This window comes from Trachypithecus francoisi, unplaced genomic scaffold (assembly GCF_009764315.1).
Source record: "Trachypithecus francoisi isolate TF-2019V2 unplaced genomic scaffold, Tfra_2.0 Lachesis_group16, whole genome shotgun sequence".
Classification (NCBI taxonomy): Eukaryota; Metazoa; Chordata; class Mammalia; order Primates; family Cercopithecidae; genus Trachypithecus; species Trachypithecus francoisi.
In genome coordinates this window covers 52,085,368-52,098,551 of record NW_022681461.1, presented here as the reverse complement: position 1 = coordinate 52,098,551, position 13,184 = coordinate 52,085,368, and the positions used below count along the sequence as shown (strand labels likewise).

General features: G+C 39.2%; 1 protein-coding gene and 1 long non-coding RNA gene across 2 annotated transcripts; both read right to left on the bottom strand.

The window, feature by feature from the left end:
• Window positions 1-2,320: 2,320 nt before the first annotated feature.
• Window positions 2,321-6,427, bottom strand: LOC117098662. The gene is made up of 2 exons (XR_004443523.1): window positions 6,369-6,427; window positions 2,321-2,550 (listed from the first exon to the last, which is right to left on the bottom strand). It is a non-coding gene; the product is annotated as an uncharacterized LOC117098662 (long non-coding RNA).
• Window positions 6,428-11,949: 5,522 nt separating this feature from the next.
• Window positions 11,950-12,971, bottom strand: LOC117098658 (heterogeneous nuclear ribonucleoprotein A1-like). Its single transcript, XM_033237487.1, has one exon. The coding sequence runs from the start codon at window positions 12,933-12,935 to the stop codon at window positions 11,973-11,975; it is 963 nt and encodes a 320-aa protein (XP_033093378.1). The 5' UTR covers window positions 12,936-12,971; the 3' UTR covers window positions 11,950-11,972.
• Window positions 12,972-13,184: the final 213 nt, after the last annotated feature.

Below are 13,184 nucleotides of genomic sequence, written 5' to 3'. Positions count from 1 at the left end.
CATTACCAAACAGTTTGGGGAAAACCCAATCCTTTCACACATAAACAGGGCTGGCTACATCTGACTGCACAGAGCCAGCCAAACTGGGATTCCTTAACAGCTCACGCCTTTGGTAATTATTTATTCAGTATCATCTGAGATTTAGTCAAGAGCACAAGACACCCCAAAAGGCTTCATTGAGACTGGTGTGGGACACACCTCGTTTTTCTCACCTCCTGTCTGGCCTCCTTTGATGAACAGGCAGATTCTGTCAAATTCATTTTCATAAGGCATTGCTGCTCTATATGACTCTACCAAAACCACACCAAAGGCATGGGGGGAGAGGTATCTGGATTACTAGAAAGACACTTTGACAAACAGTAGGTTTTCAAAGAAGTGTGACAAATGCCATGTGAGGCTAGATGAACACAAGAAGATTAAGAAGAAAACAAGCTTTGCCAGTGGAGAAGGGACATGGGCATCCGAGGTGAATGTAGATCAAGGATGGTGAAGGAATCAAGAGAAGAGTAAGAAAATCTGGAGTAAAGTCCTATTCTGAAAAAAAGGAAACACTCGCTTTTTACCTCACTTTTGGTCTGTATCTCAGAGTGTAAACAGTGTTGAGGAGCCCCAAACATTCCAATAGGCCTCAATTCACTTTTCCACAAGTTGTTCCCTCACCCAGGACGAGACCCAGCAAACCCTTCAGCCTTTTTTTTCTTTCTTTCTTTCTTTCTTTTTTTTTTAGATGGTGTCTCGCTCTGTCACATTCTGTCTTGCTCTGTCACCCAAGCTGGAGTGCAGTGGCAGAGTCTCGGCTTACTGCAACCTCCACTTCCCGGATTCAAGCAAGTCTCCTGCTTCAGCCTCCCAAGCAGCTGGGACTACAGGCAGGTGCCACCACACCGGACTAATTTTTGTATTTATTTTTAGTAGAGATGGGGTTTTACCATGTTAGCCAAGCTGGTCTCGAACTCCTGACCTCAGGTGATTCACCCACCTTGGCTTCCCAAAGTGCTGGGATTATAGGCATGAGCCACTGCGCCCGGCCCTTTTTTCAGCTTTTCTCTCCTTTCCAGCCTCCAATGAAATTAAATGATCTCCAATATTTATGTTTTTCATTGGTTTCTTTTTAATTGTGATAAACTGATTAGAACTGAGGAAAATAGAAATGAAATATAAGGCCAACTAGAAAAATATTTTCCAGATATTGACAACTGCTTTGGGGTGAGTTCTCCCCATCTCTCTGATAAGACTTCCATAATGGTGACGTTTTTCAGTTCTCTGGGGAATCCAAACAAACTCAGTAAAAGTGAGTGCCATTTAGTAATGCTCCTCATTTTACCAGACAATGGGGAAATCCAAAAGAAGATCATACGTGGCTGCTTCTCTTAAGCAAATAAGAGTTTCAAAACTCTGCATATCCAAACCTCAGCTAAGATTATAAAAGATCTCAGAGCTGATTTACAGAGTGAGAAGATGTATATTTTACTGCTAATGAAGAAGATGTCGAAGGGAGATCAGTTATTTTAAAAACCTTTCAGACACTCTAAGAATTTGTTGCTCAAAACATAATCCATAGAAACTTACTAGAAATGTAAAATCTTGGACCCTACTCCAGACCTGCTGAATCAGAATTTCGCATTTTAACAAGATCTCCTGCAGATCTGTCACTTGCTAAAGCTTGAGACACACTTCCCTAAGATTTCTCAAGGCTTTTTATTCCTCTTGCTCAAATTGAATGCAACACTGCTTAAAATCTTGGAAGGAGTAAGTAAAGGCCTAACTGCCTCAAATAGTATAGACACAGAATCAACGGCATTTGTTATTTTTATGTTTTTTGGTCAAAAACAAGTGAGAGACATTTCAGAAAGTGCAACAAAACTCGTCAAATAAGTACAGGAAGAGGGAAAATGGGGGTTTTAGTTACTGATAAGTTTGATATGAGTCAAGTAACTGTGGCTACCAAAATCTAAAAAAAAAGAAAAAATTTGAAATCAAGCAAATACAAAACTAGCAACTGCATTAATAGAAGGATAGCATCTAGTCTAGATCAAAGAAGATGACTGCCCTATTCTATCTTATGCTAGTCAAATCATAAGTACAATCAGTTCAAGACATAATAAGAAATATAGACACAAACAAAACATATTCAATAGAAAGGAACCAGGATAGTAAAGTTGAAGTCATGTCTGAGGGAGAAAAAAAGTTTCAGGGCTTGAAGATGGATTAAATAAAATATTTGGTGAAAAAAACCTTAAAAATATGAAGCAGTGTCATGTGGGGGGAAAAAATGGTCTATGGTTAAGCATTTGAGAATCATTGGTCAAGATATCTGAGGACCATTCAAACCACAGAGATTTATTGTTTATAGATTTTATTGAACTTTCAATACATCATCTGTAAAACCCAACAAGATACAGAAGCAGGTATCATTCTCCTCAAATTACAATATAGACAAATATAATACAGCTAATCAGTGATGGATCCTGGTATAGAATGAAGCTGTGTTTTTGTCCAATGTGCTTTTATCACCCAGCTTCGTAGGAAATTCGTAGCTCCATAATCATCCTGGAAGAAAAGGAGCTAAAAGTGACCAAGAAAAATTATTTTGATTTTTTTTCTTCTTTCCTATGATCCAAAAGGGTTGTCACTAGCCTCGGGTGACTATTCTGCTCCTGAACCATGGCTAACGGAGCCAAAGAACTGAAATTTTATTTTCATTTAACCTAATTATTTACATTAAACTGATATTTAATTCAGTTATTGGAAAACTTTAAGTATGTTGAGAACAACTTGGATACATGTATCCATTTTTTCAACTACAAATGTTATAAAATCTAAATATTATTTCCAGTGGTAACTTAATGTCCTAAATGGCATGTACTGTAACATGTACCCCAAATTTTAAATACCTACATGAAAAAAGTGCAAAATATTTCAATATTTTTACATTCATTATATGTTAAAATACTTTAAATATATTGAGCTAAATGAAGTATATTAAATTATATTCAGTAAAATATGCCAGACACAAAAAGAAAACTATTGCATTATTTTACATATATATGGAATTTTTAAAAAGTCAAATATACAGAAATAGAGAATAAAATAGTGATTACCAGAGGTAGGGTGGGTGGAGGAAATGGGGAGATGTACCTCAAGGGATACAAAGTAGCAAATATGTAGGATGAACAAGTCTGGAGATCTAATGCCCAAACTGCCAACTACAGTTAATATTAGTGCATTGTAGGCCAGGCATGACGGCTTACGCCTGTAATCCCAGCACTTTGGGAGGCCGAGGTGGGCAGATCACTTAAGCCCAAGGAGTTAGAGACCAGCCTGAGCAACATGGTGAAACCCTGTCTCTACAAAAATTAGCCAAATGTAGTGGCCCGTGCCTGTAGTCCCAGCTACTCGCAAGGCTCAGGAGAGAGGATCGCTTGAGCATGGGAGGTGGAGGTTGCAGTGAGCCAAGATTGCGCCACTGCACTCCAGCCTGGGTGACAGAGTGAGACCTTGTCTCAAAAAAAAAAATTTAAAAAATAATAAAAACGGTGTATTGTATTCAGGATTTTTGCTAAATGAGTAAATTATAGCTGCTCTTGCAATGGGGTTGGGAGTGGGAAGGGAAGCTGGTAACTATGTGAGATGATGGAGATGTTCATTTGTTTCACTGTAATAACCATTTTACTCATAGCATCATGTTGTATACCTTAAAATATATTTTTTAAAGTTAAATTAATTTCACATGTTTCTCTTTACTTTTGTAATGTGGCCATTAAAAATATGTAGTTATATATTTTGATTAGACAACCCTGTTCTTTGCTATTTTGAGAGATTATATTATTTTTATTTCTTTGCTTATGTTAAGCTCAGGCTGGGTGTGGTGGCTAACACCTGTAATCCCAGCACTTTGGGAGGCCGAGGTGGGTGGATCACCTGAGGTCAGGAGTTCGGGGTCAGCCTGGCCAACATGGTGAAACCCTGTCTCTACTAAAAATACAAAATTTAAGATGGGCGTGGTGGCGGGCACCTGTAATCTAGCTACTGGGGAGGTTGAGACAGAATTGCTTGAACCCAAGAGGCGGAGGTTGCAGTGAGCTGAAATCGTGCCATTGCACTCCAGCCTGGATGACAAGAGCAAGACTCCATTAAAAAAAAAAAAAAAAAAAAATACTCCAATCTGAGGATGCCGGTACTTTACTTTCCTATCAATCATACCTGACTTTAAAAGGACAGACACAAACTCTTCCAAAAAGAGCAAGATCACCACTGCTTCCTGCCCTCACCCTTCTTTGTACTGTAGTACAAAGATTTGAGCAGAGCCCCCATTCTTAGAAATGTATAGTTTCTCTGCTTTAACAGTCCCAGAGAATAAAGTGGTTCATTTCTGGGATGTATGAAATACAAAGGGGAATTTCTTCTCATCCCTGCTCAATTTCACGTGAACGGTTGTCTTTTAGGTGTCCCACCTCCTTTGCTGTTGCACCCATAAGTGCAACTGATGATAGAGGCACCATCACCCTGTTCCTTTCTTCTTTTGCAGAGGAAATCGTAAATGTCAAGTTACATGCACTTGAAAGCCCGTGTCAGGAAAGAAGTCACAGATAGCCTGGTGCTTCCAATCCCCACCAAATGAAGACCCAGAGCTCACAATTTGGGGGTTGTGATTTTAAGAAACAAACTTGGCATATGTCATTCTCCTCCTTTTCTCCACAGGATAATTCCTGTTCATCCTTTGAAGCCCAGTTAAGAATTTCTTTTTACAGGAAACCCTCCTACATCCCAACCGCTGAGTCTCAAAGTCCTCTCTACTTTGGTCATATACTAATGACTCCTTCTTTCATATTCATCACCACTTTTTAAGTTGAAGGTCTCCTACAATCTCCTGACATGTAATTCCTCATCATTGCCTGACATTCTTAAGGTAAAGGCCAACAGGCAAAGACATCCTGACTTGAGAGAATTCAACTAGTTAACTGACCTGGGGATAGGGAGGGAGGTAGCCTAGAGTCTATAACATTGCAGTGCTTTCTAAACCTCAACTACTCACATGTCACCTTCATGTTTTTTGTCATGCCTGAGTTTCTCCAGAAGTCTTATTAATATTTCTCTTTAAATCAACTCACATTTTTTAAGTAAATGTATTTAAAGAAGAAATTGTATATTGCTACCATGAATGGAAAACATTTTTCTCACATGAATTAAAAATACATAACAATCACAATAAAAACATTTGTCTATGTACCACCTAAAATTCTCTCTTCCACCCCCAATGGTATCCTCATTCTTTACCTGGAGAAGCAATAGTCTAGAATGTCAGTAGCAGATCAGTTGAAGTCTGAAGTGTGGATCAGAGCCTATGAAAGCCTTCATGGCAAGCCAGTCTGTCTGACATAAGAGAAACCAGACAGAGCTTTCCAGGACAAGGCTTTCACTTAACCATAGTCCACAGATATGCATCTCACTTGCCTGGAATCAGTGCCCAGGAGAGGTAGTGGGTGGGGAAGAACAGGAACCTAGTAAAGTGCAAGAAAAGCAGAATAGTCCCAAGAAAGTCACTCCCCAGCCCACTTTGCTCTCAGCTTCCAGCTCTCAGCAGTGGCTTCTACATGAGCAGTGTGCTGTGATTGACAGCTTGGATAAAGATTTTCAACAGGGAAACAAAAGGAAACAAATACATGAAATCTGAAGTTTACTTATATATATATTTACATAAATGTGTTATGTATTCGAGAGTGACCAGATGCATCTCTGAAGTACTCCCTACATACATCCCCCTATGTCCTCTTCATCAAGACTTTATGTGGTGATAGTTTTATAATCCCCCTTAAACCAAGTCCTGCAGATAAAATAAATTGGGCTTGACTTTTTCTTCTAGTCAAGGGACTAGACTACTAGGGACTAGTAGGCCCTCTTTCTTATTTGGGACTACTAGTTTTACCAAAACAATATAGTTGCTCATTGTCCATGCATTTGAAATGAAGCAAAACTCCTTCCTTTGGAAATGTGATCTTAAAAATCATAGGACCTCAAATTTTATTGAAATCCTCTAGGTGCCAAGCACAGTGGTTCACACCTGTAATGCCTCTCATTTGGGAGGCCAAGGTGAGCAGATCACTTGAGCCTAGGAGTTCAAGACCAGCCTGGGCAACATGGCAGAACCCCATCTCTACAAAAATACAAGAAACTAGCCGGGCGAGGTGGCGAGCACCTGTAGTCCCAGCTACTCCGGAGGCTGAGGCAGGAGAATGGCGTAAACCCGGGAGGTGGAGCTTGCAGTGAGCTGAGATCTGGCCACTGCACTTCAGCCTGGGCAACAGAGTGAGACTCTGTCTCAAAAAAAAAAAAAAATACAAAAGTTATCCAGCTGTGGTGGCACATACCTGTAGTCCCAACTACTAGGGAGGCTGAGATAGGAGGATCACCTGAGTCCAGGAGGCAAAGGCTGCAGTAAGCTCTGATCACAACACTGCTCTCCAGCCTGGGAGACAGAGCAAGATCCTGTCTCAAAAAAAAAAAAAATTATCTAGGTATGTACAGTGACTTTAGATCTAGACTGCATTGTATTTTTATTTACATGATCTTATTTTAATATATCTTATTTCATATAGTAAGAACAGTCAAAGGAACACTGATTTTAAAAATAAATGTAAACTAAAATAAACAGATACTGCCTAATTTTATCCATAGGGATTTAGACAGGGTAGTAAATAGAGTTCCTAGTAGCTAAATGGGTCAAAACAACAGGCAGTTTCTTCATATCAAATAAAACTAAGGGTGCTGCAAAACAGGTTTTTTGGAGGCAGATTTCCACGAACTGTCAATCATTCTCAGTTAACAGAAAATTACACCCATATATTCTCAGAAATCTCTCTGTCTCACCTCACTCATAGTGCTAGGGTGGTAATGTTCCTCTTTGAGGTGGTATATATTAAATACACATGGCTTGGTGTGAAAATGCTAGGGGATTTTTGCTAATTTTGCATACTTCCCAGCCTAAATGCACAGTGCTTTTAAAATATTTTGCAGGGGTCAGTTATGGTCAGATAATCTTTCTGAATTGTGAAAATATTGCTCTAAACAGTAACAGCTCTTTACAGAGAAGGAATTGTTTTTTTGGTAGGAAAAATATTGACAATAGCCATCTATTTTCAAGAGTATACCTGTTCCTTTTTACTCTTAAGCCTGAATCGTTAGACAAATATTGGTTTTCTAGGTCCCTTTATAAAAGTATGAAGACAGTATTATTCTCACAGAAATTAATAAGAGAAAATAATATTTTAATATGTGACAGGGGCCAATATGGATATAAAACAATTTTCACTATGCAAAAAAGGAATGGTCTGTAATATCAACTTTCAATATCAATTGTGCATAATAGCATGAACTTTCACACTCATGATTTCTACTCTCATAAACACTTTCATATTTATCTCCTTTCAATTTCTATGAAATAGGAATATTATTCCCGATTTAACCATGAAGAAATAGAAGTCTGGAGAGCTTAAATATTTCCCCAAAGACACAAAGTAAAGATAGTGGTCAACCAGGGACAAATTCTACCACTTATTCTTCTAGTCAACTGAAATTCTAAACCTGTGGAGCATCTTCACACTGCACATCAACTCAGAAGTTAGGCTGTCTTGTGCTCCTGGCATTTTGCTTTTCTGGAGTCTAATATGTCACTAAAACATGGTCCAAGGAAAACCTGACTGAAACTGTATTATCTAATGACATTTATTCTGGCTGTGCTATAAATAACCACCATGGGCCGGGCGCGGTGGCTCAAGCCTGTAATCCCAGCACTTTGGGAGGCCAAGACGGGCGGATCACGAGGTCAGGAGATCGAGACCATCCTGGCTAACACGGTGAAACCCCTTCTCTACTAAAAAAATACAAAAAACTAGCCGGGCGAGGTGGCGGGCGCCTGTAGTCCCAGCTACTTGGGAGGCTGAGGCAGGAGAATGGCGTAAACCCAGGAGGCGGGCCTTACAGTGAGCTGAGATCCGGCCATTGCACTCCAGCCTGGGCGGCAGAGCGAGACTCCGTCTCAAAAAAAAAAAAAAAAAAAAAAAAACCACCATGTTGTGCAACCCTTGAAGGGAGATATCACTATTCCCCTTTGATTTATGACAAAACTAACTAACACTTAGATAGCTTAATGTGCAGGCTCACACAGGCAAAAATTATTAGAGATGAAAGGGAACCTGGCTCTAGTAAACTGCATAACTAGTGTCTCTGCCCCTCCCCTGGACTCTTCAAGTGAGATTGAAAAGCTTCAGGGTCATTTTCAAGCAATGGAACTACTCAAAAGCAGACAAGCTAAAAAATAGGCCAGATCTGGTCTTTACATAAACTAGAATCTTGTTTTGGTGAATCAAAGTAATTGCTTCATTATAAAAATTATCTAAAAAACCTATCAAGCAATTAAGTGCTTATAATAATGTCATTTAGAGAAAACTGTTAGCAAATTTTTATTTCCCTCAGAGGCAAGTACTGTAAATGGGCCCAAGTTACCCACAGTGATGGTACAGATCTTCTCAAGGCCTATGATCCAAACCCAATGGTATGTAGGCATGAATGTGCTTTTGAGGCATTTTTAGTTCTTAATCCACCTGCACTGCTCAGGACTTTCCTCTGTCCCTCCCTCTGACCCTCTGACTGCTGAACACTTATGGTATTGCCTCTCAGACTGATGCAAAGTGACAGTCTAACACTCTTTGCAATTCTGCTCTTATTTGAAGATTCCACATGTCCTAGATTAAAAAGCATTGTCTAATGCTTTGGAACTACAAAGAATATCAAACTGCTACTGTGAAATACAAAAGTAAGTAAGCAATACTGACTAGAAATAACTATTCACTTTTACATCACCTAGCTCATAATTGGTGTTCAGTAAATATTTGTGAAGTTGAACTCATTAATATAAAAAATAATTCAAAAGGAAAATTTTGTCAGGATACATAGCAGTATATAAAATCCATAATGGATACTTGATTATTGAGTGTACTTCTATTTAGAATCATAGAAGATAAAGAAGATTTAGAGATACTCATAGCCAATAAACAGAGTCCCAGAAAGAAATACCCAGGGTCACAAAAATAATTAGTGGCAAAAGTGAGCTATGAACACAGAATGCCAGATTCTTGATTCAGTGCAATGCTCTTTTGACAGCACTACCACTTTTAAAATGTCATATTTAAACTAAACTCAATCACACTCTCAAATATATAGTTGCTGCAAAATAGATTTCTAGGTACTTATATACTTAGGCCCTCATATGTAGATGCTTTGAAAATTTGCAGTGAGCCAAGATTGCACCACTGCACTCCAGCCTGGGTAACAGAGGAAGACTCCGGGAAAAAAAAAAAAAAAAAAACTAGATATTTCTAAGCTTGGCCTTTGAGTCATTAGACCTGGGTCCTAGTCTCAGTTTTTAACCAGCCATTTGGTGGCAAGCCACTTTGTTATACTAGATATTAGTCTCCTAAGTTGCAAAATGAAGAGGCCAGATGTATCTCCTAAGTTGCAATTGAATTTTTTAAAAACTGACTTAAGCAAATAATTCAAACTAACTTATCTCTTGTAACTGAAGAGTACAGAAATAGACGTTTCAGATGTGGTTTAATCCGGTGGCTTGACTCACATCACCAGGATCTAATCTTCCCCCATCTGTCTGCTGTGTCCCTCTACCTTGCTTTCAAGGCCCATGTATCACAAGATAACTGACAGCTACTCTAGGCCTACATCTTCCCAAATTCAAATACTTTGCAAAATCAAATAACTATGCTGAACAAAATGTCTCTTATGTCACTTACATTTGCATGTATTGATTCTATGAGTTTCTGTTAATGTCTATCTTAGTTTATAAAATATATGAACTGTTTTGAGGAATCTTAATATCTCGCTGTGCACCAGAGGCAGGCATTTGTTACACTGCTGCCATGGCTGACACCAGTAACTAGCACTTCACCATGTGCCACCACTTCAGCTCTGCCTGATGGTAGTTTCCTTCATGTACAGTGTTGTCACATGTCATTTGGCCTTTGTACACAGTCCTTCCTCTGTCCAGGATGCCCTATCCTTCCTTGTCTCTCTGTAAAATGCTTACTTGCCCAAGCATCACTTTCCCTGGGAAATCTTCTCTGATCATTGCCCTTCCCTGAAGTGAAATTGACCACTCAATTGTACTTAGACCTTCCTACCTGCCTTGACTGAACTATGTATCACATTATATTCGTTTGTTTACATGTCTTCTCCAAGGACTACCGACATTTGAAGGGAAAAAACTATGCCTAATTTATCTATGTTTTCCCAAAACCAAATACAGTGTCTGAAACAGCAGTCATTCAATAAATTTGACTGAATCAAATCAATCAATTAATCAATTAACTCTAATTCCTCCAAACTGGAACATTACTGACTCCTGTTCTGTCACCTAAAACACAATTTAAAATAATGCATCTTTCTCTCAACTCCACTCCAACCCTTGGCAATAATGAATGGTTTTATAGTCATATTTTCATGAAGTTGAGCTGATCTTGCTTTCTACCCATTGTTAGGATAGTATTCATTTGGTTTTCATAAAATGAGTGAGATTTACCACCATTAAATCTGAGGTACTTGAGTATTAGATAATGCACTTTCCCAAAGAATAGAAAGAATCACTTGAACCTGGGAGGCGGAGGTGGCAGTGAGACAAGATTGTGCATTACACTCCAGTCTGGGCGGCAGAGTGAGATTCCACAAAAAAAGAAAAAAAAGAATAGAAAAGTGGTTACCAGAGACTGGGGAAGGAAGAAGGAAGGGGAAGAAGATGGGGAGAGGTTGATCAAGAGGTACAAAGTTACAATTCAATAGGAGGAATAAATTCTAGCATTCTATTGCATAGTAGAGTGACTGTGATTAACAATAAGGTATTGATATTACGAAAGAGCTAGAAGAGAGGCTTTTGAATGTTCTCATCAAACAGGAATAATAAATGCATGAAGTGATGAATACACTAAATACCTTAATTGGATTATTATATAACATAAAAATGTATCAAAACATCAAATTATATCCCATAATTATGTATAACTATAACGTCTACTAAATAAACAAATAAAAAGCAAAAAAGAAAGACTGTTTCTCAGTACTTATACAATCATATATCTCTCAATGAATCATTTTCCTAGGAGTTCTTTCCTCCTGAATACTTTTAATAGAGTTACTGAAATACTTTTAATAGAGTTTGTTGAGTGCACAATTTTGTCACTAATCTATATTCCTCAGCTATAGTGGTTAATTCAAGAAAAAAATTCTATGTACTTTGGGAATTTGTTAGTTAATCATAATATTCCTGCTACTCCTCCATTACCCATGGGTTTTGCTACTCCTCTAGTAAATTACCCAAGGGTTTGCCAGAGGTTATTATGCCAGAGGAATGCCAGGCGCAAAACTTTACTTAGGGAGTGGCAAGACAGGGGCCCAGGAATGAAATTATTGCTCTGTATGACCTACCCATTTCCCACTCATTATTTTCACACTAAAAGTAATAATGTAAAAGGGGCATCTGAAAAAGCCTAGAAAAGGGAAAGAAAGCTAACATGTAATGACAAGAGACTAACCACTGCCCTTATCTTGGTTATAAGAGTGTGTAAATGAGTTTCTGATGGCATCTATAGCTGCCAGCAAGGACAAATCCCAGAGCATAGGTCCCTGGGGTAATTCCCATGATACGCTGTAGTCCAGGGGCCCTGATTGCCTGTACTGTTGACTGGATGTGGCTACTACTTGTTAAAGCCCATTGAATAGGTTGACCACCAGTTTACTGTCAGTCTTACTTAAGACCAAGGAAATTTGTGGAAGATACTATCTAAGCTTGATTATGTTTCATTTGCTTGATTCACTGTTTATGACTTGGGAAAAACAAACAAACAAATAGTAACCTGTAGCTTCCCTGTTGCTTCTCTGGCTCCCCTCTCCTACTAAGCTTTGTTTCCTAATTAAAATCTTCTGCCACTGCCATAGCTACTGCTGCTGCTGGAACCGCCATAGCCACCTTGGTTTCGTGGTTTTGCAAAGTATTGGCCTCCACCGCCACAGGGGCCAGAGCTTCTGCCTCCAAAATTTCCTGCCTTCATGGGTCCAAAATTTGAAGACTGATTGTTGTAATTGCCAAAATCACTGTAGCTTCCACCACTTCCAAAATTGCCTCCATCATTACCAAATCCATTATAGCCATCCCCACTGCCACCATATCCACCACCACCATGGCTGCCACCAAAGCTACCACGACCACTGAAGTTTCCTCCACGACTGAAGTTGTCATTCCCACTGAAACCACCTCCACGACCACCACCAAAGTTTCCAGAACCACTTCGACCTCTTTGGCTGGATGAAGCACTAGCCATCTCTTGCTTTGACAGGGCTTTCCTAACTTCACAGTTGTGGCCATTCACAGTATGGTATTTCTGAATGAAAGTCTTATCTACGGAGTCATGGTCGTCAAAGGTGACAAAGGCAAAGCCCTTTTTCTTGCCACTGCCTCGGTTAGTCATGATTTCAATCACTTCAAGTTTTCCACACTGTTCAAAATAATCTCTTAGGTGATGTTCTTCAGTGTCTTCTTTAATGCCACCAACAAATATCTTTTTCACAGTTGAGTGGGCACCTGGTCTTTGAGAATCTTCTCTTGAGATATCTCTCTTTGGTTCCACACCTCTTCCATCCACCTTGTGTGGCCTTGCATTCATGGCTGCATCCACCTCCTCCACAGTGGCATATGTGACAAACCCAAAGCCCCTGGAATGCTTGGTGTTTGGATTTCTCATTACCATACAGTCCATGAGCGGTCTCCATTGCTCAAAATGGCGCCTCAGGCTCTCATCAGGTGTACCAAAGCTCAACCCTCCAATGAAGAGCTTTCTCAGCTGTTCTGGCTCTTTAGGATACTCTGACTTAGACATAACGGCAGGGAGAAGAGAGACTTTAATGATGCTTCTTCCGCCGCATCCACGGGCAGAAAGGAACTTCTGAGAATTTCTAAGACCCGATGGTAACTCTATGCTAAAATTAAAATTCAAATGTTCTTTTTTAAAGCTGCACCATCTCTTTGCTATTGTATGTTTATTGCAGCACTATTCACAATAGCAAAGAGATTGTGCAGTTTTAAAAAGGACATTCGTATTTTAATTTTAGTATCAAGTTACCATCGG